We start from the raw sequence: 25,001 nt of genomic DNA, 5'->3' as shown, positions 1-25,001 counted from the left end.
CATTCACATCATCGTGGTTATAGTGAAGGGAAAAAAGAGCTACACTGATGGTAATCCAGATGCACTCTTGAGGATATCTAGTGGAATCTGAGCTCTTGTCTTTGCTGCAAGCTCTCATTGTGCACTGTGTGGGGCTTATTAGTTAATGACACGGAAAACTGATGGAAAATTGGGAGAGGAGAGAATCATTCAGCTAACAAAAGGCAAGTCCTACAAGCAGATTAAGAAGGTTGGTCAATGGGGGTCGAGCAGCTGCTGCACCTGAAGTTACAGTGGACTTTTCCAAATGGCTGGAGGGGAGAGGATGTCTCTCAGCAGAGACCAGAAGCCATCATTTTCTCTTCCTTACAGCCATAACCTTTCCTTTGAAGTTCCCACAGGCATCCATCCCTTCTCTCCCTGGCGCTGCCTGGCTGTGGTTGAGTCTGTTAGTCTTTCCCCAGGCCAGACCAGACTTCCTGACATTCTTCTATGCTGTAGTATGTGGCAACGAGATTTTATTTTGTTTAATTTGGAAGAGCAACACATCAGCTGTAGCTGCCAAGAGTAGTTGCAGACCCACAAGAAAGAAGGCAAGAGGCAAAGGGCTTTGCCAGTTTGTTTCCCTTTTTGTCCCATTTTATTGTGTTACTGTTTCAGTCAGGGTATAGCTTGGGTTGTGCCATAGGCCACCTGCATGCTCTTTAGAAAGCACAAGATGTGGGGACCCTTTCAAAGAGGAGCGTGTGAGGCTGTAGTCCTGGGTTTGTAGGAAAAACTCATTTAGTGCAGTAGAAACTCACCTGAAAATCATCCTGGAAATTTAATTTTCTTTCCTTCAGACAGGGAGGCTCAGGGTCTTAGCTGGGAGCACCTTTTGTTGCTGAAGAGGCGCTGTTAATTAAGGACCTTGAGATAGTTTAATCCTGGCATTAATCACTGTAGTTGTGCTGTAGTTTTCTTCCTCTTGTGGAAACCTGCTCCCATCCCATCTTCCACAATGTAAGATTAAAAATGAAACGAAATTGAAGACAAAAACCATGAAATTCCCTAGAAAAACACGTATTTATTCTGAGCACACAGGAGATACTGTTTTTAGGCATTGTGATCAGATTCACAAGAACACATGCTCAAATCCCATTAATAGGGACAAAGCAGAAATGTCCTGCATTGCAGCCTTCAGAAATCAATCTCAGATCACCAAAACGAGCCCTCCACAGCTTGCTGGCTGCCATGGAAGTTTCAAATGGCCACGGCTAAAGGCACACAGCCCTGAATTAAAGACTAAACAAAATTGTATATGTTCTCTCAAGTTTCTGAGTGGAAACAAAACTCACACCATACTCCTCTATTTTGTGGGTTTTTTCCATAGAAGTCTCTTGCTCAAAGGCTTGCAAGAAATAAATCTAAGAATGCACAACTTAACAGCCAAAAGTAGGAGCCAAACGTAAAGATTTAACCTCGATTATTACTATATAAAACCTTGCAAATATCAGTCTGGGCTCTTTTAGGGAGTCTGGCCCAGGTTGTGGGAGGTGAAGGATGGGGAGCACAAGGCACAAAACTGAGAAGCCCCTTTTGAAGATACGCCTCTTTTAAAACTGTTGCCATAGCCCGCTCTCCCCATATGTTGTATGGGTGTAAGTGATTATCTGCTCATTTTCGTGCTTCAACATATGTATTTTATTTAAAGAGACATGACTAATCCCAGCCCCCAGATTAGCTTGTTTTTTCAGTACTGTGGGTTTGCTTAAGCCATAAAAAAAAATCCTGAGTTAGGTAGAAAATTGAAAACAAAGGTTAAATAGAACTTCCAAAAATCATCTGCAGAAATGTTTAAATTAAATCCTTGATTCAACACAGCGGTATTGTGCTGGCAGGAACAGAGGTTTACCAGTCTAGTTTTATTTACTCAGCTGATTGAAATGGAGAAAAAAGTAAACATCCTGGGTTTGGTGCAGTGGGGAATGAGTTACACTTTTGAAAATGCAAGATTTTTTTTTTTCCTCCTTTGATATGAAGAGATTACATTGCCAATGAAGAACGATAATTTGTAGCAGGTATGCTTTTTTTAATGGAAGATTAATTTGTGCTTTGTTCTAGCCATTTCAGAAACAATTAAAGTAGGAGACAATATGGGTTATTCCAGCTTTTTCTATGGAGATTTAAGATCCTCTATTGGTTTCCAGATCTTCCTTGTTTAATCATAAAATGCTCCAATTTGGAAATAGTTTGTGATGACAGAGGGCCTGGAACTGAATATTGCATTATGTTCACCCAAGGGACTGGACTTGCAGAACAACAACACTTCAATCCTTCATTTCCTCTGGGTTTGTGGTTGCTTGGGAGTGCAGAGAGGACACGGTATAATGAGTGGGTCCAGTTCTTGGGACCTTGCCCAGCACAGCATCTAGGTGCAAAAGGTCCATTCCTTTATCTTCAGAGTTCTCAGATTCGTGGAATGAGGGCTGAGAGTCTGGCAGCATGAGCATTCCCTATTAGGAGCAGCAGGCGTGGAGAGGAAGTTTTCATGCACCCATGTCCTGACTGGACATCACCTATAACTTAAATAAAACAACAGTGCTTGTACAGAGTGAGCTCTCTTTAAAAAGATTTTCATACAGCCCTACTAATAAAATAGAAATATTTTGTTAGAAGTGGGCTGTTCAGGAAGAGGGCTTTGAAAAATCTCTCCATCCCACCCAGCTGTGCTATAAGCAGCATTTTTGGACTCCTCTGACTTTTGGGGACAGCAGGCTCAGTGCACAGCAGCTCCAGGGATGGCTTCTGGAAAGGAATCATCCATGGAGAGGGTAATCTGATCCTAGGGAGCCAAAAGGTCTCCTGAGCCAGTGTTTGAGTCTGGATAAACTTGGATGAGGAGCAAGTGTGTTTAAAGAGTGCTTGGGACATGCAGACAGCACATTCTCTGTTACCAAAAATCTTAAGAGGAGTGTTTTGCAAAGGTAACCAAATGATCTGGACACTTTGGAAGATGAGGAATATCTTTTTCCTCCTTTGGAAAACCTCTGCAAAGTTCAGATATTAGCCATGGAGTACTGAGCTGGGCATTAGAAATGCTTTCCCTCATTTTCATTGTTCCAGAGCTCAGGCCGTGATCTCTGTGTTTCATATGGCCTTTAGAGAGCGTACCATGTCTTCACGTACTGATGGTCAACGAATCATAGATTTATAGAATATCTTGAGGATCATTGAAATCCAGCCCCTGGTTCTGCACAGAAGATCACCCAAAAGGCATTTTCCAAAGGCTTCTTGAGCGCTGTCAGGGTTGGTGCTGGTGGTGCACCTCCCACTTCCCTGGAGTGGAGGCTGGAGTGGGAGGCTGTTCCAGTGCCCAAACCCCCTATGGATGAAGAACCTTTTTCTGATATCCAATCTAAACTTCCCCTGATGCAACTTCTGGCCATTTCCTTGGGTCCTGTCACTGGTCACCACAGAGAAGAGATCAGTGTCTTTTTCCTCTCACAACGAAGCTGCAACTACAATTGTGAGGTCTCACCTCAGCCTCCTCCTTATCAGGCTGAAGAAGCCAAGAGTTGTCCCAGATCTCCCTGGATCCTGTGTAAGAAAGCACCCTGCCTTTTAGCCTCCTGGTTAACTCTGCTGCTCCTATGTAACCTTCATCTGCATCTCTGCATGAGCAAACTTGAACAGGCAGCCTAAAGCAAACCCAGAAAAACCACTGGGAGTTGGCACAAAACAAATTATGTACAAGCTTCCTACCAAGAAAAGGTATGGCACATTTATATTTTGCCCAAGGGCCGAGTTTATGAGCACCTCAGAGGCAGAAACCCTGCCAGTGCTGGAAAAACATCTGAGACTGCACTTTTGTCTGCGTGCCTTTTTCCCACAGAGATGTTGATGGCAGCATCTGATTTCATTTGTTGCAATCTGCTGCTGTTTGAGTTTTTCACAGGAGGGTTTGGTTGATATCTGATTGTTTTGGTTTGGGGGTTTCGTTGTTTACCTGTGTTTTTGTGATGGTTATGTTAATGTTGAATGGTGATTGTAAAGCACTAATCTTCCCACTGACAGGTGTTGTCCTTTTTGAATCTAAAAGAAAAAAAAAAAATCAATCAGTGGTTATTGATTTTGAGAGTGTGTCCTGGAAGATATTTAATACCTACAATCTTTCTGTGAACCCATAAATCATGATTATTGTTTTAAAAGGCCATGCATTTTAAACACTTTGTCAGCAAGCCCTGCTGGTGCTATTTGGATAATACAAATGTGTCTAAAGGCTTTGCTGAATCCATATAGTGTGGAAACAATTAGATATGTGGTTACACATCAGTGTGGCTTGAATAATTGTGCCATGCCTTTGCAAAGTGAGGAGGAAGGAAATAAACAGGGTAAGCAATTCTGAGGGTAATTAATTACTTACAGAAAATGAGATGAACTTAACAGAATTGCTCTTTCCAATTGCAATAATTAAGGACCAGTTTGAGGAAGCAGGACATGACTTCCCTGGGTGAGTTGAGCGGAAAGGGATGATGCTTTGCCTTTAGCAGAAAAGTCTAGCCACTGATTGCCCCAAATCATAGGCTTAGGCATCACACAGGGCCAAGGAAGGTTTGGCCTCATTTGTCTGAATAATATTTGCAGATCTACTGGTGGAAATCAAAAGTGGCTATGGCTTTCAATATATACAAAATTACCCTCGTACCAGGTGATAAAGCCCCAACCTTTACAGATCTTCAAGGCAGGTAAAGGCAGGAGTTTCTCCTGCAAATGAGGCTGTGGCAGGCTCACTGACCCCTGAGATGGTTACAATGTCCTGAGGGGACTGGCTACCTACTGTCAAAGACAGTGTGGGAGCCAGAAATGAGACTGGTAAATGATGACTTGGAAGGCTGTGTGATGAACACCAGCAGCCTAAGGAAGGAGATTAGGAAGTCATTTGGCTTCATGCCATCAAGGTGGTAACTTTGTCACGAAATGCAAAGGCAAAATCCTTTAAGCACTCTTTTATTGCTTGCTATTGATTTTTCTCGCCCTGAAGATGCTCCTTCACTAATTAACGATGAACCCGTTTGCTTTATGAGGGGAGTGCTGGACTTTCCAACTCCTTCAATAAATCAATCTTTTCTAATCCTTGAAATTAAAAAAAAAAAAAAAAAAGAAAAGAAAAAGAAAGCAAACCATCATCCCTACTACTTCATATTGGCATGCAGTGGGGAGACACAATAGCACACTTTATTTTGTGTTTCCCTCCTGCTTGCCTGCAGGAAACATCTGCCTCTCTGTTTTATTTGCACTATGTTAAAATTAATTCCATGGGTCTTTCTGAATGCTTTTGTGGGGGCACATCATCCATCTGTTTTTATTTGGGTTTCATCACCCCTAACAGCTACTAAAGGTCCTGTATACTCACTTTGGTGTTTTTCCTTGCTATCCAAACAGTTATTCTGGGGCCCAAGGCATCAGTCCGTGTGCTTACTGAGCCTTTTTCTGCTATCATAGACACGGGGAAATACTTGGAATTGTCAAAAGAGTGATAAATTCAAGTTAAGTAAAGTTAAACTGTAAAGGTTTGTAAAAAATTTGTAAAAAATTATAATATGTAAAGTCAATTAGTTATGTAGGGTTTTATTAAAGGCCTAGGTTTACTCTAAATGTGGCTCAAAACTACAGTTTGTTAAATTAAAAAACAAACAAACAAAAAAAGCTCTTTCTAAGCATAAGAAGACCAGCCATTATTCTTTTTAAATGAGAGCTGAATAGCTGTTTTCTGAAAACAGACTTTCTCTGTTCTGCAGCATTTTAGAATCAATTTTCATGTGAAGGTAAATTCTTGACTTACTTTTCCTGCTGCAGAAAAAGTGAAAGTTTTAACATTTCATGATATTGCTAATCTAGGTACCTGAAAGTCATTTGCTTCGTGTAATATAAGTTGCAGATAGTCTGTAACTGTTTTGGGCTGTCCATGTGTATCCCAGCAATTCAGTCTCCTGGTGACAAAAAGGTATTTTTGGGGGTTTTAAAAAGATAGGCAGTGCAAAAGGGGTTCCTGAGCTTAGGATGAATTGATTTTGAAATTCTTTAAGCATCTAAACAAGGGTATGAGTAGCTAATTTTAACAACTTTTTAAAAAAAGTATTGGTCTGGAAATGTAGACCAAATATAGGAATATAGAAGGTAATCTGAACTATCCTTTCTCATCGCTGAAGAAGAAGGTACTCTGGGAAATTGAAAGACATCTAACTTAAATAAGATTTTGAAAGAGTTTTACATGATGTGTAATTAACCTTAAGAAGTCTTTGCCCCAAGGTAAAGTCAGGGCTTTTTTAAGATTAGAAAATGAATTAGATATTTATACAGCTTGGTAGACCATCCGCTATCTATCATCTGGGCTGCAAAGAAACACAAGGGAGGTGAGGTAAGATTTCACAGGTTCAATGAATAATGCAGCCACTAAAGATCAGCTTTTTACCTTCAGGTATTTGAAAATGAAGCCTCCACCTAAGCCATCATTCAGGTTTCCTCTGCAGTCAGTAGAGAAAGGCATTTCTTCAGGGAATAGTGAAGCCCCCACCTACCTTAATACCTGTTCTTTTAAGGGATAGATTCCTCTTTGGGGGTATTAGTCTGACATTAACTGGGGGGGAAGCAGAGTCACATTATTTAAATGCAATGGGCTATATCCCTTACTGCCAGCTATTGGATGAATTTAACCAAATCTGGAGATAACACTTCAGACACAGCATCTCAGGCTGTCCTAGGCTGGATTTTCCAACAGTTTCTGCTTCAACTATTACTTGCTTTTACTGCTAGTGAATATAATCTCAGTTTTCCAGTCAGCACCTCCATTTTTTTGGGAACTAAAGCTCTTCCAAGGCTTTTCTTTTGTCTAAGTGATGGGTTTTATGTATTGCAGATAATGACACATTATTACTGCAGCACTGATAGATTTCACAGACTTCACCAGGGGTAAAAAAAAACCCAAAACATTCTGAAGTAATTTTTGTCAGAAATTGTTGCTAACACAAGAGTTAAGCTTTTTACAACACTTGAGTTGGTAAAATGAAAAGGATTGTATTTCATGAGAGCTACAAGACACCAAATTCTACGGCCCCTGTGCACAGAGAATTAAACTGGGAGTTAGGCATCTTTGAAAATCTCACTTCTTTAGGCACCTGTTTGCTTTGAGCAGTGGGGCCTAGACACATCCATGTTGGGAATAGGGGAAAAACTGCTAAGGTCTTTTTGGTGGCTTTCTCCTGAGCTGCTTTGATGTGTTAGCCTCAAGCTCAAAGGGAATCTGAGTTTACCAGTTTTGCATTTTGTCTATACAAAGATGAAATGGAACCTTCAGCTGCCTTGAAGAAATGCTATTATGGGTTGCTGAAAAACTTTTTGAGGGTCTGGATAGTAACAGCAACATAAAAAAAAAGTCTAATTCTGTACTTTTATAATCTAGTGCTGGTTGCTTTTCAGTATAAAGTCTTTACCATAAAACCTGCATGCTTGTGAAAACAGTAATAGAAATCCAGGCCCTGCTCCTGCCCATGTTGCTGAGCTGACAGCTCCAGATTGTCTCATATCTTCATTTCATTTAATTGCATCGTAGGGGAGCTGCAGGTTGCCAGTATTGACCAAGGGAGTCTCAGCAGGATGGACTGGCCCTGGCTGTGTTGACAGGGGTAATGAGATGAATATACTGAGCCATCCTCCATCTCTGGCACCCATGGGGGTTTCTGCAAGGGATTGCAGGTTCAAAAGCTCCGTGTCAGTGGGGAGAGGAGGCCTGGGAGTTGCTGCACTTCACCTGCCACATAGGCAGGGTTAGGCACACAGCCTGTCTCAGAAGGTCAGGGAGACTCCCCATGGAAAATGGCTGCAACTAATCTTGTGTCCCCGCAGTGACAGGAGCTGAGTGATCCAGCTTGGTTTCTTCATCACTGCAGTGAGCTGCTTTTCACCCCTGCCTGGCAGAGGCGTTTCTTTGCTCTTCCCCATGAAATGGTAGTAAATAGGTCCATGCTCTGTCACTCAGGGCTTTAGAAGTTCCTGATCCCATTACCTCAAAAATGCTGCAATCTGACTCATAATGTGGAACTTAGAAGTTCCACTTTGGAAAAGTAAATGGCAATGAAGATACTCCTGTAACACACTCCAGCCCCACAGGCAGGAGGCGTGGTGAAGTTTTGCCTCTTGAACGTGTGAAAGCTGACCGTGGTGGCTATGCTGGGGTTTGAAACTTGTCTTCTCCAGGGACAGCCATGACGTTTGAAAGCTATTTCAAAGTCCATTGACAGCTGTGGGATGGTGGCCAGGAGGGGTAGCTGCAGCACACAGCTAGCAGTGCCTGCTTCTGTGCATTAAGCCAGCATTCCCAGTCAAGTTTCAATTCCCTGGAGCAGCAAGCCAGGCTGGCTGGTGTGTTGCAGGTGCACCTGGTGCCAGTTCCCCTTTGGTTTTAGTGATGGCTGGTGGGAGAAGGGAGGGGAACTAGCAGTAAACTCTATTCTCTGTGTCATTATATTTCTAATGTTGGTGTTCTTGTCTTTATGTCTATGCATTCTTTAGCTATGAGGATAACAGACCCTTCATCAAGTAAGAATGACCTGAATGGCTGATAAATTTCATTTATCAGTGTGGTCTCATGAACCAGCTGTCAGATCAATATTGAAAAATCATTAAAGCTTCTGTCATTCGCTTTTGAGGCAGAAGAGCAAACTGTGCAGGAAAATGGTCAGGCATACAGCTAAGGTGCAGAGTAGATGTGCTGCATGTGTATTGCCAACCAATTGTCACCTTATTTGCTTTATATTCTTTAATTGGATGTTACTTAAATTCAAGGTGAAAGCTCCTAATTTAATCCTGCGTAGTACAGACTTGTTCTACCAATAGCAGCCTCTGGTCCACTGTGCTCTGTCACTGGGATTGCTTTATGGTAGTATAAATACAGAAGCAAATTTCCAAAAACGTGCATGGCTGCTATTCCCCATTATTCCCTTTCTAGTTAATGGGAATAGTGCAAGCAAATCTGTGTGCATTGGTGGCTCCTTACTCATTGAACTACCTCCTAGTTTTCCCTAATTGTAAACCACTGATTCTCAAATGCACCAAAAAACAGGTATTTTTGTTTCTTTATTGCAATAAAATTCCAGTACAAGAAAGAAAAGCCATGGAAAAGCAGCAGCAAGTCTGTACAAAGAGCAAGATAAAAACCTCAAGCTGCACCAAAAAAAAAAACCAAACCCCAAACCTCTGTGAAGGTGAAGAAAGCCAAAAATGCCTTGAAATTATATACCTTAGGGCATTGCTCTTTCTCCTGCAACCAAAAAATTAATGTGCAGTAGCACAAAATAGAAGTAAATGAGCTTTTCAGTAGACTTTCAGTTTGTTCTTCTGGTGAAGAGTCCTTTGTATTCGTTCTTTCAGCACCATTCCCATGTTCTCTTTCATCGCTTGGATCTGGTGTTTTCTGTGGATGTGGGATGGAGCTATTCACAGTAATCTCCATGTCCTCTTATTGCTGGGTCTTGTTTTCTGAGGCACAACACTGTTAATGCGTGCAGTTTGCACTGTTGGGGGTCTTCTAACCCACAGATTCCTTTCCATCACTGAAGGTAGCATATTTTCACTAAATAATTGTTTTTTTCCTGCACACCTCTGCAGCCAAAGGCTTTCTAATCACATTCAAGAATGGGCTGTGCTTTAGAGCCGAATACTTTTCTGATTTCCAGGGAATAATTTTTGAAAGACTCTGGAAATGCAGGAAGCTTTTATCTGGGGATGAGGAAAGAGGGAAAAAAGGGGGTTTTCCACTTTATTTGTTCTTCTTTTTTTGGTGAAAAGGAAAATTATTTGTATTTTATTAATTGGTATGCAACTAGGACAATAACATGCTCTCACTGATGGTGGAATCATGGGGAGAAAAATATCCCAAGTGACTAAAGCTGTAAATTTTATCTAGTGACTACCTTTCTGAAGGATTGTGAGAGTGTATTTTCAATTTGCATCATGCTAAATATTTATTAGTGGGATTGACTGGAAATGCTTCAAAGGAGCTGTTCTGGTCTGCTAGGTCCATAATAGTGATTTTTAAAGAACTGTCTTAATAAGCGGTTACCTTAGGGAGCTCTTCTGGTCATGTGGTTAAATAATACATATTTTATAAACTTCAGTGGAAGACTTAATGCTGCCTTTTCATTCTAATACCTAAAGGAAAAAAAAACCCAAAACAAACGACAAAAGACTTGAATACAACATTGGTATGCTTTTGTTTGTGACAAGCTCTGCTAAAAGGAAAAGGATTCAAGGCTGTAAGCTGCCATGGCATCTCCGTAGCAGAGATTGTCTGTCTGACCTCCGCAGGACGGCTTTGTTCCCCCAAGTTGCTGCTGCTTCATCTTTTTCCCCCCTTGCCCCACGCTCTGCTTAGCAGGCAGAAACACAAACATGCCCAAACCCAGGCCACACTCCCACAAGGCTGAAGGGGCCTGGAAGCATAGGGAGGTCTTTGTCCCTGCGAGCCCTTCTGCAGCACCTCAGGGGGCCTTGGGGCAGACAAGGAGGCAGAGATGCTGGCTCACTGCAGTCTGTCTGATTTGGGATATAGAAAAGCTAAACAGGGAGGAAGGTGTGCAAAGATTGGATATCGATGCATTCATTTGCATGGTGTTACCCCTAATGATAACAGGGGATGGCAGAAGAAGACCAAAGCCTTCAGGTAAAGGACAAACACAGATATTCAAGGTGCTGCTTGCTTCCCAGCTAGAAGCTGACTCCCTCTTTTGTGCAGCAGCAATTCCTATGAAGTTGTAGGTAGTACATCATGTGAAAACTAGGCTAGGAGCAGGATAGAGTTCCTGTACTGCTTCTCCCACTTCTTCTCTTGTCCTGGTATTTGAAGATCAGTCTTTGAGAAGGTAATTTAGGAGATGACTAAATGTTATTTAGCAGGGTAACATGGAATACTCCTCCTGCCATCCCAGCAGAGCTTCCAGCTTTCCTGAAAACACCCAAAAAAGCTAACATGCAGCAGTCATTCTATGTCCCCAGCTCTGTTGTCCAGGTAGAAAGTCAGTGGGAGAAAGCAGGCAAAAACCTCCTGCTTCCCCTGTTTGTTGGAACAACGTTTGGGGCCAAGCAGTGGTTACACCTCTACTCCCACTGCCTCCTGAGGTGGAGCAAGTGATAATCTTAGTTTTACAGCCCATGTGAAGAAGGATTGCCCCTCCTTTCTCCAGGCAGAAGTGTGGCAGCAGCTCCCACATTAGCAAATGCAGTGTGTGAGTGCCTGTACGAGTATACACACTTCCCCTCATCGCAGGGTGGAAGAAGTGTGAAGCAGCATTGCAAGGAACATCCTTGTGTGGAGTGGATCTGGCAAGCAGGGAAGGCTTGCCCACCTGCCTGTAGCTGTTTATCTGGCTTACAGGCATATGGGAGACTAGCTAAAATGCAGCAATACATGTGTCTTGGTGTTAAGTGTAAATAAAGAAGCTAATCCAGCTGGCAGTCCTGTGAAACCAGTGGACACTAAAAAAGTGACAATCAGAGTTGTCATTTCATTTGGTTTATTTTCTTTCCCTCCATTTGCAGAAATAACATCTACATGTCATTTACATGCACACTGCTTTTACATATTTATAAAAGAGACATTGTGGTTACAAATGTGCTTTGGTTATGATAAATTTCTATGCTCATAACACTTCCATTTCCTTGTATTTCCTCAAGCTTGAAGATTTGTAAACTGCATTCAGCTTGAAGACAAAAGTGCCCTATGATTTATTTTGATATGCTGTTTTCTTCTTGCTAAAACCAGGGGCAAAATCTTCCTGCCTATAGGCACATACCTTCTTTTGTGTAGATGAAAAACCAATCCCATTCTTTCTTTCTTTTTTTTTTTGTTTCTCCTGACAGGTCCTGGGTTATAGGTGCAATAGCCCTACTCTGCCTATTAGGACTGACCTGGGCATTCGGACTCATGTATATTAATGAAAGCACAGTCATCATGGCGTATCTCTTCACCATATTCAATTCTCTGCAGGGAATGTTTATATTCATTTTCCATTGTGTCCTCCAGAAAAAGGTAAGATGATGGTTCCCAGCAGCAAGAGAGGTGGTAACGAGGTGTTTTGTTGCCTAACAACAACAGCATAGCATCGTCTGTGTGCCCTGAATTAGTATCACACAGATTTATCTCTGTGCACCTAATAAGGGTGGTATTTAGACTGGAAACCAGCAAGGTGCTGGGGAATGAGGTTCTGACAAGGACATGTAGCAGTGGCATTTCAGCAGCCAGGGCCCTTGCAGATGTGTCAGAGACAGGGGAAAAGGCAGCTGTCAGTTTGCAGGGTCCTGCTGTCAGGGCTTTTCCTGCTGTCAGCCAGATTTTCCTTCTTTGTGTGCCAGTGTGAGAGGAGAGAGAATCCACGAGCATCCAAAAAGTGCTCACGTGGCTGAGTGCTCACAGCAAAGTGGAACTTTACATCCTCATTTGCAGTCCCTGCAGGAAATTGCCCCTTTCCATGGCAGCATGTGTGGGTTGATGGGATGTAATAGGGGCTGCTTCCCCTATTCCCCCTATTCTTTTTGAAGAAGTGAAGGACCTGTGTTATGCAGCGGTTCATTAGCCTTTGTATTGCTTGGGTCTGATGCGGTGTTTTGGAAATCTTCCTCAAAGCAAGCGCAGCAAGTGCTTCTTGGTGGAAATTGAAGTATGCCCCAATTAACATTTGCAAGATAACAGTGGAGTAACTTAGATAAACTCCGGGGGGAAAAAATAAACTCAACAGAATAAAAATTCTGTGTTTACATAGATCAAATTTACAGCCTCTGACAATCAGTAATAAGTATTTTTAAGAACCTTTTTATTCTCTGCTTAAATTTTGTTATACAGATCTCTCCAATTCTGTGCATGTCTGCTGATAATTTGCTATGTACATTTTCATTTCAAAGGGCAGTTTACTGAACCAGTAGGGAAGACTTATGTGGATACACTGGTGCCAGTTTCTCAGGGTAACAAGTATCTTGTGGTGAAATGGCTTATTGAGTAAAGTCAGGTCCGTATTGAGATCTGTCCTCCATCTGAGAGCCACAGGCTTGCTCCTCTGTTACTCACATTTTGCTATGCAGGCAAGGGAGATCTGACCCATGAAAACATAATCAAAATTATAAAAAGTGAGCCCCGCAAGTGATACCTTTGTAAGGATCTACAGAACTGTGTGCAAATGTCATTCTTGAAACCAAAGGAAGACTTGTTGTGGCATTCCAGATTTATCCATCTTAAGAAGCTTTAAAGCTTTAGATGCAACTTCCTGCTGATGATCCCAAACCTTTCAGCAAGAGAGTTTCCAGGCAAGATGATAATAAGAGTGTAGGAAGCATCACCATTGCTTATTAAACCTGCAGGTGCTTCTCTGTGAGGAATTTGAATTTCTGCACCCTTCTGGCTGGTACATCCCCTCACCTCCAGTGCACCCTGCAAAGGGTCAGTTCCTAACCTAGCAGCCCTGTACTGCTCCATGGCCTCCTTGGCTCATGGGGTTCTCAGTCAGCATGACAGAACCATTCTCTTCTCTGTCTTAAGCCAATTTACACCCTTAAATCACCACGGATGACTGTGGAATTGTTCCTGATTTATGGCTGCACAGATGGAAGGAGAATGCAGCTGGTACCTTGATGTGGAGTGGATGCACCTCTCTGACCTAAGAGCTGAGGGAGGTATTATTTAAAGGGAGAAAAAAAATTCTTTCCTTTGCTATCTATCATGGCCTAGAAAATCGGCAAAGCACTGCAGAGAGGCAAGCAGTGGGTGGCTAATTAAAGCAATTGAATTATTTTCTCTCAGCAAAGGATTGATTAGGCACTCGAGCATATTGGGCACTTGTGGTATGTGTTTGTCTCAAGCGCTTAAGGAAGAGCCTAATGAAAAAGCTGTAATTTGCTATTTAAACAGTTGTTGCACAGAGTTGTGAAATGCTCATGGAGAGTCTGGCAAAATTGTACAGCTAACCATGTGCTTCAGGGAATTCCAACTGGTGTTTTGGACATGCATGATGGTTTGGGGGCTTTTTTTGTCAATGGGTAACATGACCCCCTTTTGGCTCTTCAGTACAGTCTGCTCACCTTCAGTTCTGTCCCATCTGGTTTGTGGGTATTGCTGCCCATAAAAAGTCACACCTGAAGCTTGGTGGAAGGTTAGATCCTGTTCTGGAACAAGTCAGCATAGTTCCTCTGAAACAAAGGAGGTGACAAACAATGGGTTTGACTGCAATGCCCATTTAAAACATGACTGGCTTGCACAGTGCTGTGGAAAAGCAGTTCCAGCCATCCCTGAGCATTGGGAATATAATCTCTAATGCTGCTGGTTCTACTGTATCATCAAATTTCAATTTGACTGCAAGAAACTTTTCTTTTTAATAAAAAAATCAATAGCTTTCATGTGTTTCTCTTGGAATTCTTCTTTCTTAGTCTCTTGCCAGAAGCAATAACTTTTAGTACCTTGATGAGCCAATATGCTAGTTTATATCAAATCTACAGCAATATTAATTTTCAGCCATAAATAGTGTACCTATAGCAAAATCTCCCATGCTCCTTTGATGTGCCTCAGAGGATGCTGTAACCAGCTGGTGCCCATGAGCAGCTTTGCTGCATGGGAGAAGTCTCTTGTGGCATCCTCAGCCATGAGCTCAGCTGCAAGGGGTACTGGACTGCTTTCCCACACACTGCAGCAGGTTTTGTTCCAACCAAACACTGAGGAAAAATCAGGGCTGTGCTGAAAATCAAAAAGCAGTAGGCTGGAGGAGGAGCTGCCTGCTAACCACCACCGCTCTTTCCTTGGCCAGGTACGGAAAGAGTACGGAAAATGCCTGCGCACACATTGCTGTAGTGGGAAAAGTACAGAGAGTTCCATTGGCTCAGGAAAAACCTCGGGGTCAAGGACACCTGGAAGATATTCCACAGGCTCACAGGTAACCCATGCTTTTTGTTTGTGTCCCAATGCCATGCCAAGACCCTTCTGAGCTATTCTGGGAGGAAATCTCGTCTTGGCACCAAAGGAGCTGCCTTAGGCCACTCCCCAGTGCAGCTGCAGAGATTTCCCTCACTTCCAGACCCAAACTCCACACAGTGGTTTCCCCTGAGATGTGATGGCAATTAAATGCCTCTCCAAGAACCTTCTGAATAGTTCTGTTGGGAATAAAAAGTGCAGACTTGCCTTCCAGAGGCAGGTGGGTAGTTATCACCTGAAGTGTCCTGCCTGCTCTCCATGGGAAGCAGGAGGTGGGAGCACTTTGTCAACTGTGCTACATTCCAATACATCCTTTAATCATGAGATGAAGGTTGTCACTATTAACTATTAACATGTACAAGAAGGATGCTCTAAGCCCCAAGTGTTTTTCTTGTAAAAAATATTTAAAGGCTACAAGTGTCTTGTAGCAGACTTCACAGTGAAAGAGCTGGCTTTCTGACATTCAGTGTTTTCGTCTGTTCACACAATTTGTCTTAGCTTATAGACCTCTTAGGGCAAGCCATTGGGTTCAGACTATCTCACTGAGCTACCAGATTTGTTGCCTTTGATCACCTGAAAATTCATGTTTTGTGTAGTTTGTGCATTTAGCAGTTTTGAAGCTAACTTGTGTGTAGAGATGCAGATTTATGGATGAAGAGTTCATATAAAATGAAGAAGCTTATTTCTTAATCAATAGAAACCAAACACAAATTTATTCAGTATTAGTAATGGAAGTAATTATACATGACAGTTCCACTATTAAATTATAAAAGACATGCAGCGAGTAACAGCTTATAACTTTCCAGGAAAACCTAATTTGCAATTTATGTCTTGGAGCAAATCATTATTTATTTGCAGTGATTTCCAAGATGTCATCCAAAAGCTCTGCTTCAGTGTTTTCAAAGGTCTGGTAGCTATGCAGACCAAATAAAAGCAATAGAATATAGACCTCTCTCCAGCAGGCCATCAAATCCCAGTAATGTCCAAAACTCAAAATATCCAGCAGCATTTAGGTGGCTCATTTGAAAGCCTCTGGTGTTACAAAACTTAGCTGCTGTGCTGGTGCCCTCCTCTCCAAGAAGGGTTGACTTTAATGGTCCCCCCCTCTCACCAGCCCCAGCACAAGAGAACAAGCCCTTCTGAGGGTGAACTGAGTCTTCTGGCAGCAGTCCCCTTGTATCAGGTGAGGTCTGAGGCACCAAGGAAGATTATTTTGCCTGCAGAAGCATGTCCTTTAAAGGATGGAAGTTCCAAAGGCCTATTGTAGCCAGGAGAAACCTCACACAGGTGATGGAGAGTAGATGGAGATCACTCTTGAGTTGTTGAAAACATTGGCTCCTAACTTTAACTAGAGAAGACCATGAGGAGGAAAGCTTCTAAGATCCCTTTATTCTCTGAGAAGCACCTAGGAAACAGAATACTTAATCTACAATGGATCATGTCAGAGAAATACAATAAATTAAATGTCCAGGTGAAAAATAATTACTGTAAAAGATCATAGGCCTCATGTCACATGGTACTTCCATTTATAGAAGGCTAATGAATTATTAGGAGATGCTGTTATTCCATGGTTAATGAGTAATCTAGGACTTCTCAGTCTGGGACCGTATGATTAGGCCTTGGAAAATCTCTCATGGCTAAAATCTCACTATGGAAACAACTGGATTTTTGGCACTTAAGAAAACGTGGTCTGTCACAATGGAAAAAAGGCTTCCCAGTCCCTCAGACCACCTACCATCACTTTCACACAGCCAGGGGAAAGGTCCATCAGAGTCACAGACATGAGGTGAGGGAGAGTTTCCCTGGGACACCTGGATTCTCCAGTCACCTTTATGCAGGGATTGGGACTGAACTGCTCACAAGATGCATTTTGGCTGATTTTTTGGTATTTTGCAAGGTCTGGTTGGGGAGGAGTGAGACAGCAATGTAAATGCCACAGAGGCAGATACTTCACAGCATATTTGAAAACAGAAAGCCAACATATTCAGAACACTTTTGCCAGTAGCAGAAGCTATACCACAGATGGCAGAACCATCACAGATTTGTCAGTAAGGGAACAGAAGTCATTCATTTGTGGGGATTTTTTTTGCCCCCCTAAAATCCCCAAGATGGAAAATAGCTATAGAAAACTTCTGTTTGTTCAGGGGCACAAAGGTACAAATCAAGTCTTCTGTTACAGTTCACAAAAAATAAGAAAAATGTTGTCTGAGTATGAGAAGCACATGTGCTTCTGTGTGCAGGTTATTTTGCCATTATTGGTGCTATGTTGGTAAACCTGCAGCTGGCGTGGGGTCTGGATTTCTCTCATGCATGATTTACTTTTTTTTTAATTAAGATGCAAGCAATTCAGGTATACACTTTTTCTTTGAGATAGGCATTTGTGTTACGAAGTAAGTCTGGCAGGGTCTGGCATGCATGAGGCAGGTTACAACAAAACAGCAACTGCTTGCTTACAGCTGGCTAGAAGCAAGTCTCATCCTGAGTTAGACATGCCAGTAGCCATCCTTAGTGAGGCAGAAAGAAACCTCTCTACAGCTGCTAAAAATTCATTGCCTGCTGTGCTTCAATCCCCCTTCAGAGCCGGATTCGTAGGATGTGGAATGACACAGTTCGAAAGCAGTCCGAGTCTTCCTTTATTACTGGAGATATAAACAGTTCAGCTTCACTCAACAGAGGTAATTATAAATGGCTTTTCATATCTCTAACTCTTCTGATGGCTTTAAGGAGTCTGAAATATGTTGCCTCTTTGCCCCCTGCCTTTTCCTCCTCACTCCAGATGTCACCGAACCCTGTTCTACCACCCAAGAAATGTTACAGTGATAAATGGGAGGAGATTTTATGGTGGTTGTTGCCTTCTTTTTCTTTTCTTTCTTTATTTCTACACGTGCATTTTCAAGAATTGTCATTTCTGTAAGGAAGTTAGAAAAAGTGAAAGAGAGAAATGAAATTAAGTTGAAATCTCCCCTGTCCCTCAGAAAGCTGCTAGTGCCAGAAGCTGCTGACGTGTCAGGCCTCGTTGCTGACAGTGAAAATGGGCCATTACAGCACTGTACAGCCTGTGTTAAGCATCACAGGAGTCCTGATTGTCCTGCATATGTAGCAATACTGTCATCTTTACAGAAGCAAAAGTGAACAGCAGAACATAGACGTAAGGAAAAACTGTGCTTGGAACAAAATTGTCTGTGTTGGTGTTAATATACGTAGTTTGAAGAACTGACTGATGTGAACTTTATAGACATCTGTGGAGGAAAGGCTATCAGAAATGTATATGCCAAACAAAATGTGGTGTCTGGCACAAGGGGAAATATGAACAGCTTTTTTAAACCAAGTGTTTTTCAGGGAGTTGTAGGAAAGAGGCGGTAACAAAATACCAGAAAAAGAGCCTCAGAGGTTGTTTCCTTTCTCTTCTGTGCAGCTACTTTATGAATGAACCTTGAGCAAGCAGGTGCCAAACTCTGTTTTGTGTTTTCTGTCCAGTTGATGCTGAAATTAAGAGAGGGTAGAATTGGGATTACTGGGCCTAGCTGTTCTCTCATGATGATGAAAATGAAACGTATTTCCGGTCCTGATGGTTAGTCTGCAAAGCTCAACTGAGAATTGAGTTGGGACTTTGGTTCCTATTCAGTCTTTATTCTCACTGAATTCCCACTGATTTTAGGGTGAGTTTTGTCTGAGGATAGCCTTGAAGGATTTTGACTGGTGCTGAGTAGTATTGAGTGCTGTGTGCTGGGGGAACCAAGGGTATATGATTCTGTTCTCTGAGCATTATACACACTGCCCAAATCGGTGCAAAGAGGGAAGGCACAACATGGAGCTGTACTGCTCTTTAACTCACTGGTCTTTTTTGTGTCAGGATATTTTCCCTTTGCACTGAAGATTCATTAATAAAGTTGACTATAAGGTTCCATTACTGCAAATGCCTGATTTATCCACATACATCGCCCTCACATCTCTTTCTGTCTCTGCATTAAAGACTGCAGAGCAGCAGTCTGGGTCTAATGGAGGGGGGAATTGGTTGTCACACAACGGTTCCAGCAAGAGCCACAGTTTCCCTCAGCCATCCATCCACTGCTCCATCTCAGTGGCAAACCAAAATGTGTTATGCATGAAATGTTTGCTCCTTTAGTTAGCACAGAAGTTGAACTTGCTCTCCGATGCAGCTGAGGTTATCAAGGGGTGTGTTTTAGCAAACAGGATCTTCTGGGCTTGTTAGCAAAAGAAAGGTACCTCTTCTTTCTTGGTTGTGCACTTTTTTCTGTGCCAGGAGGGAAATATGACTGTCACTTGGGACAAGTGAAGAGGTTTCAAGTGGACAGTATTCATCCCAGTGTGGTGAGAGCCTGTTACAACATGTGCCTGTTATTTAAAGGTCAGTTGGGAAATGAACTGGCAGGGGAAGCATCTTCAATGCAGGCTTCCTCCAGCTATTTTCCTTGTGTAACACTGGATGAGGTGAATCACCTGAAGGGCCTGAATCTCTCTACTGGCTCCACAAGCAGCCTGATAAGTGTTTTAGAGGGGAAGACTTTTAGGTGGAACACTGAAGTGACTTGAGTAAGTTTTACAATTCTACAGTCATCCTCCCTTTTTTCACACAGGCAGGAACAATATTTGTCGTTGTTGGGTTTTGAGGGATTTTGCCTGGTAAACAGAAGTATTTGCAAAGTGGAGGTTAAAAATATTTCTATAGGAGATAGCATCTCCAAAGCAGCAGGTGGTCAGTTCCACATGGAAAAACACCTGACATCAACAGTAATCCCAGCTGCACGGGACTCCAAGTATTTCTCCCTTTACCCTGTTTATTTTAGCTGAAAAGCAACATTCGTGGTCTTAGGGCTTTCCACAGAGAAAACTCTCCAGAGAACTGCAGTCTGAACAGAGCAGTGGGGCAATGTTTTTCATAGTTCTTGTCTTACTCTTAATATTTACATATATATTCATTTTTAAAGGAGCTGTTTCATTAATGTTTTATTTATTAGCATGCTATTAAGACTCAGAGGATTCAAATGTGAGCCTTGAACTGTGTGGTCCATAGTTTTCCTTGCCTGAGGTTGATACAACAGGGTCCCATTCCTGTTCAAAACTTCCACTCTAGCCTCCCAGCCTAGACACAAAATTTTGCACAAAATTATCTGTATCATCCCAGGTTAAACATTCTGTGTGTGCTGGCATTTTCCCCGGAGCTTCAGAGAGCAGCCTGTGTTCTAAAACAGGAAGAAAATTATCCTTTGTCCCCAGAATTGTTTTAGCATCCAGGTCTTGGAGCTTAACTCCACTTCTCCATGTCCTGGGCCAGCACTGAGTTTTCACGTTTCTGCTGGGGGAGCAGAAAGCAGTGAGACACCCACTAACTGGGGTGCTATCTCATTGAAATCTTTTTTTTCCCTGATGTCATTCATCATATTCGTAGCCTCCTGCCACATGGTAACATCCCAGGCAAGACTGCTCTAGCTATCCATCTTTCCTGTATGATGACCTGCGTTTCTTTATGACATCTCATCCCTTCTTCCTTCATGAACCTCCTGGGCTTCAGTCTGGAATATGGTGTCTGTGTTGGTGCATCCCTCCTTTAGACATACAGCTATGTCCTTTTCTGATTTAGCAGGTAACACACTGCTTATGGCTCTTTTCAGCTTCATATTCTTTTTTATTTTCTATTCCCCCCTCTCCCTGCCAAGGTAATTGACCATAATGTTACTTATTCAAATTTATCATACCAGGAATTTCAGGCATATATCTGATGTGATGTGTTCTGTGATAAAAACTTCACTCTGTCCTAGGGCATATAAGACTATTTCAGATATTTCCTGAAGGTAGCATCTAATTATTGATTAATAAAAGGATGTCTGACTTTGTTTTCACTTGCTGCTCATTATGGCTTTGTAGTGATGTGGATTTGGGGTTGCTATATCACTGAAATCAGGAGGAAGGGAAGAGAAACTGGCTGCGGATTTTCTTTTTTACTGTCAAATGAAGAGTATGCCTGGCCAGCCCATGACCATGGTCTGTTTCAGGATCCAGTGAGAATACTGCTCCTTGCATTCCCATTCTGCAACTCTGTCCAATTTTTCACACCCTGGGTCTGGGTGCATACTTCTTCCGTGTATTTCACATCTGACCTGTGCTCTACATTTATTTTCCTAGTGCTGAAAACTTCAGAGGTGTAAAAGCTGAACCAAGCTGATTACCTCATAAGTAGGAAAAAGAAGTTTCCCTCTGCCTGCAGGGTGTTTGGTGTGTGATCTTAATGCAGGCACTTGGATGCAGTGCTGAAAAAGTAGTACAAAAGGAATGCATGTAGGATGGACTGTTTGCTGGAGTTTAGGGCTTTGCAGGCTCAAAAGTGGAATGTATGAAGGAAGAGCAACAGCCTGCCTGAGCTTTGGCTACATCCAGTTGGGCACCGCAGGATCGTGAGAGATGTGTCTGTTTGCATCTTTGGAGTGTTAATGTCAGAAAGCTCTGGGATGGCTCAGCCAGCCTTGCAAACAAGCAGTCATAGCATGAAACAGCAATGTGACACCAGCCTATTTTTATCCATGTCTTAGGTGAGAGGCAATACAGTAATTAGTGTCTCTCTTTAGATATGAGAAAACTGGGTGAGAAAAAAAATCTTTATCAACTATGTGATACTTTGTTACCCTGCAGGTTTTCAAGATGGGGGAAGGGAGGTGGTGGTATGATTTTTCTTCAGCTGAAAAGTGGAAGTTATCTGTTAAAGAAGGGCCTGTTCCTTGTTTTGTTTGAGCCTTGAGGCTCAAGAGCAGCAGAGACAAAGGACTGTGTCACTGGTGTAAGGCAGTGTTTTGTAAAAGGAAAATGTTCAGATGGAGTTGTGTATATCAATTCAAGTTAGCACATAGTAGTTTTTCCCTCTCGAGGAAAATAACTGGGCCAGGGGTAAAGCCATCAGATTTCATAGATATTAGAAACTGCTCCAGAAGTGCCTTGTGTTGGGTCAAGCGCTGTTCTCGGTGGTCTGCATGCATTGCTGCTCCAGTACTGTGAAAGAAAAGAAACAGCAGGGAGCTGTAAGAGCAGAGCTGTTTCTTGAGGGAGGACACCTGGGAGCTGAGGGAGAGTCAAGCCCAATCCAAACCCCCAGTGATGGTTCATTGTGCCACAGGGGATTAAGCCAGGAGCCCTGGACAAGGTGAGGGGATGAACCTGGTCCAGACCACCAGGAGATACTGGCAGAGACAGGGCTGGAAAGTGAGCTACAAGGCAGGTCCAGGATCCAGCCAGAAGGCAGACACAAGGCAAGGACTGGGTACCCAGAGCCGAGCAGGGCTGTGGCTTCCTGGTGGGTCTCATCAAGATCACCGAGGCCTATGGGGGTCCTAAAAAGGACCTCAAAAGTTGTTCCACATTGGAGCCCAGGACCCCTGGCAGCTCTTCCTGAAGGATGGTAAGTCTTAAATACAAATTCATCCATGTGGCCCTAAGGGTCCATTCATGAGAGAGAAGGCCCTTGCCAGGGTCACCACAAAGCCCTCGGATTCCCAGTATTTGCACAACAGATATTAACCCTGACTAGGAAAACCATATTCACTCCCTGTTTGCTTCCATGCAAATGGGCTGAAATGGGAAATGGAAATTAGGGTATTGTTTGTCCCTCCCCTTTGCTTTTTCTTCCCCAATGCATAAGTGCTGTTGCATGTTTCCTCTTCTGGGTAGCGTTCCAGAATAAATACTTGATTTCCCTTTGCTTTATTATTTCTCCTCTGTGTTTTTATGTCAACCACAACGACTTAATCTGAAACACACACAGGAAAAAGGGAAATTATTGCTACTGTTTTCAGAGGTAAGCAGTTTAATGTCAAATTCATGTGGATTTCTTCATAATGAACAGAACAAATTGAGCTCAAATTCAAACAGTGGGAATCTGAGTCAGAGAGGAAAATTAAAATGAAGAACATTAATATCCTGATTTCTAACCCAACCGAGACCTGATTGTTTCCTAAATGAAATCTCCCATCAAATTCCTTCCACCCACCCAAAAATATAATTAAGCTGTGACTTCCAGGCTGAAATTGTATCTGCACTGTGAATTCAGCAGGGACAACTGTGTGTGTTGCAGAATTGTTTTCAGGTGGATTTACTTTCCTGCATTTTTCAGAAGCAGTTGTTTAGAAAACACCAGTAGAAGGTTAAATTCTTCCTTTGGTAGGAGGCTGTCACTCTGGAAGACAGGAGGTGTAGGTTAGCACTGAGACAGTGCAGTGAGTCAGGTGTTGGTCACCAAATCTGCCCTTTCTGCTGAGATGAGTGCTGCTGGATGTGTCTCAGTGCTGCAAGATGAAGAAGTTTCAGTTTAGCTGTCTGCAGGGGTGGTGGGTTCCATGGTGTGGACACAACTGGCCAATACAGCAGTGAAAGCAGGGTGGAATTTGGTGTGGTAAAAAGCACAGGCAAGCAGGGGAGGAGGGAAAAAGAAGAAAAAGAAAAGAGCAGAATTTGGATCCCCCAGGGACCTCACACCCCATCCCTGGTACTCTTCAAAGTGCAATTGCTGCTCCTTATAACCCATTTGCCAGTGCTGACCCTTTGCTGCCTAGATAAAGCAGAGAGAAGATGGACATTTGGACAGTGGAAGTGCTACTGTTGTCATGCATCGGCCTTTCACAAGATGCTTGTTTGCTCCTTGATGGATTAATGCGACCAGCCTGACAGAGATTTCTCCTAAATTTATGTTGCATATAAAACAAACAGCAAGCAGCCAAGATCTAGGAGAGGTGGAAGTGCCTCTCCTCATCTTGACAGGATATTCAGAGGACACCACAAAATCATCTATCACAGTCTGTCTACACACTTCTTACCTACTCTGAGTAACACCTATAGGTTTTCTTGTGGCTTGAAGACATTAGAGAATAAATACTTCCTCCATTTTCTTTCCATTTATTGTAATTTTTTACAGTTGGCAGCAAACAGTGCCCCAGTTTCTCCTGTTAAGTCAGTCAGCTCTCATGTCATTTCTTTCAGAGATCATTTTAGGTCGTGGGGACTTACTAATTTTAAATTAATGAGTTGTGGCTGTATGAACATGCATGTTGGCAGCAGTGTTAATGGTCACTTTTTTCCCCGTTATTTTTTGTTCCACTTGTGGTTCTGGGGTAAGCAGGTTCAGTGCAGAGGACTCACAGGATGTCCAAGGTGCCTGCAGTTGCTCTCCTTGTTCATGAATGCATCTGTAGATACCTAAAGGGAACTCACCAAAATATTCATGGATATAAAAATAAACATTATTCTTGGTTTCTGAGCACTTAACAGCTCAAAGACAATTGGGCTAAAGAAAAGTGTCTGTTTTCTGCAGACACTTTGGTCTTGTAAGTACCATCACTGCACAGCTGGGTATATGGTGCCGAGCAAGAGCCACGTCTGTTTAAAACTCAACACCCCCTGGAGATGCTTTAAAAGCTTTGAGCTCTGTTTTCAGTCATGCTCGGGGTTTGATGGATGTAAATGCAGAGGAATTATCAAAGCTGAACCTGGGGTGGCCTTTGGCAGGGACAGCAGCCTCAGTGACCATTCAGAGACCATCATCCGTCAACGTGCAAATCTCACTGTCTCACTTCTTCATTGTCATTGCTTCAAATCTAAAACAAGGCACTCTGCCCCAACCTGTCCCTTTGTGCAGAGTGCTGAGAGGTGTCAGTGCCTTATGTTGTTGAGTTGGCAGGGGCAACCTGCTGCATGAACCTAAGGGATGCAGCAGTCCTTGCCCTTGAGCATCATCCTTCACATTGCAAAGCCCTTAGTCTTAGGAAATTTAGTCTGTGTTTCAAGGGGTCCATCGGTCCTGGAGGCCTCTGGTGTAGCCACAAACAGCAGCAGTGCCAGTCTCTTCCCCCTCTGGAATATTAGATGTTCAGTTTCTATTTTTTTAAGTCAAGGCTGCTACTTGAGAAGGGGGTTTTTGGAGGTGCTGGTTGTTTGGTGCAAATCAAGGGGTAATAAGCAGTGTAGAATCCCTGACAGCACTTCCCTGCTAATCCAAAGGCAGCCTGTGGCCTGTTTTCAGCATCTCATCCATCCA

The 25,001-nt window shown here is 42.7% G+C and overlaps 1 protein-coding gene across 1 annotated transcript in view; it reads left to right on the top strand.

Moving 5' to 3' along the window:
- Positions 1-25,001, top strand: part of ADGRL3 (adhesion G protein-coupled receptor L3) — a 318,746-nt gene that overhangs the window by 277,738 nt on the left and 16,007 nt on the right. The window contains exons 20-22 of the mRNA XM_041412143.1: positions 11,875-12,043; positions 14,802-14,927; positions 17,544-17,640. Coding sequence (XP_041268077.1) covers positions 11,875-12,043; positions 14,802-14,927; positions 17,544-17,640 — 392 coding nt within the window. The remainder of the gene's footprint in view (positions 1-11,874; positions 12,044-14,801; positions 14,928-17,543; positions 17,641-25,001) is intronic.

This window comes from Onychostruthus taczanowskii, unplaced genomic scaffold, assembly GCF_017590055.1.
Source record: "Onychostruthus taczanowskii isolate IOZ18803 unplaced genomic scaffold, ASM1759005v1 scaffold38, whole genome shotgun sequence".
In the NCBI taxonomy this organism is placed as follows: Eukaryota; Metazoa; Chordata; class Aves; order Passeriformes; family Passeridae; genus Onychostruthus; species Onychostruthus taczanowskii.
The sequence above is the reverse complement of the archived record's forward strand: the minus strand, read 5'-3'. Positions and strand labels throughout refer to the sequence as shown.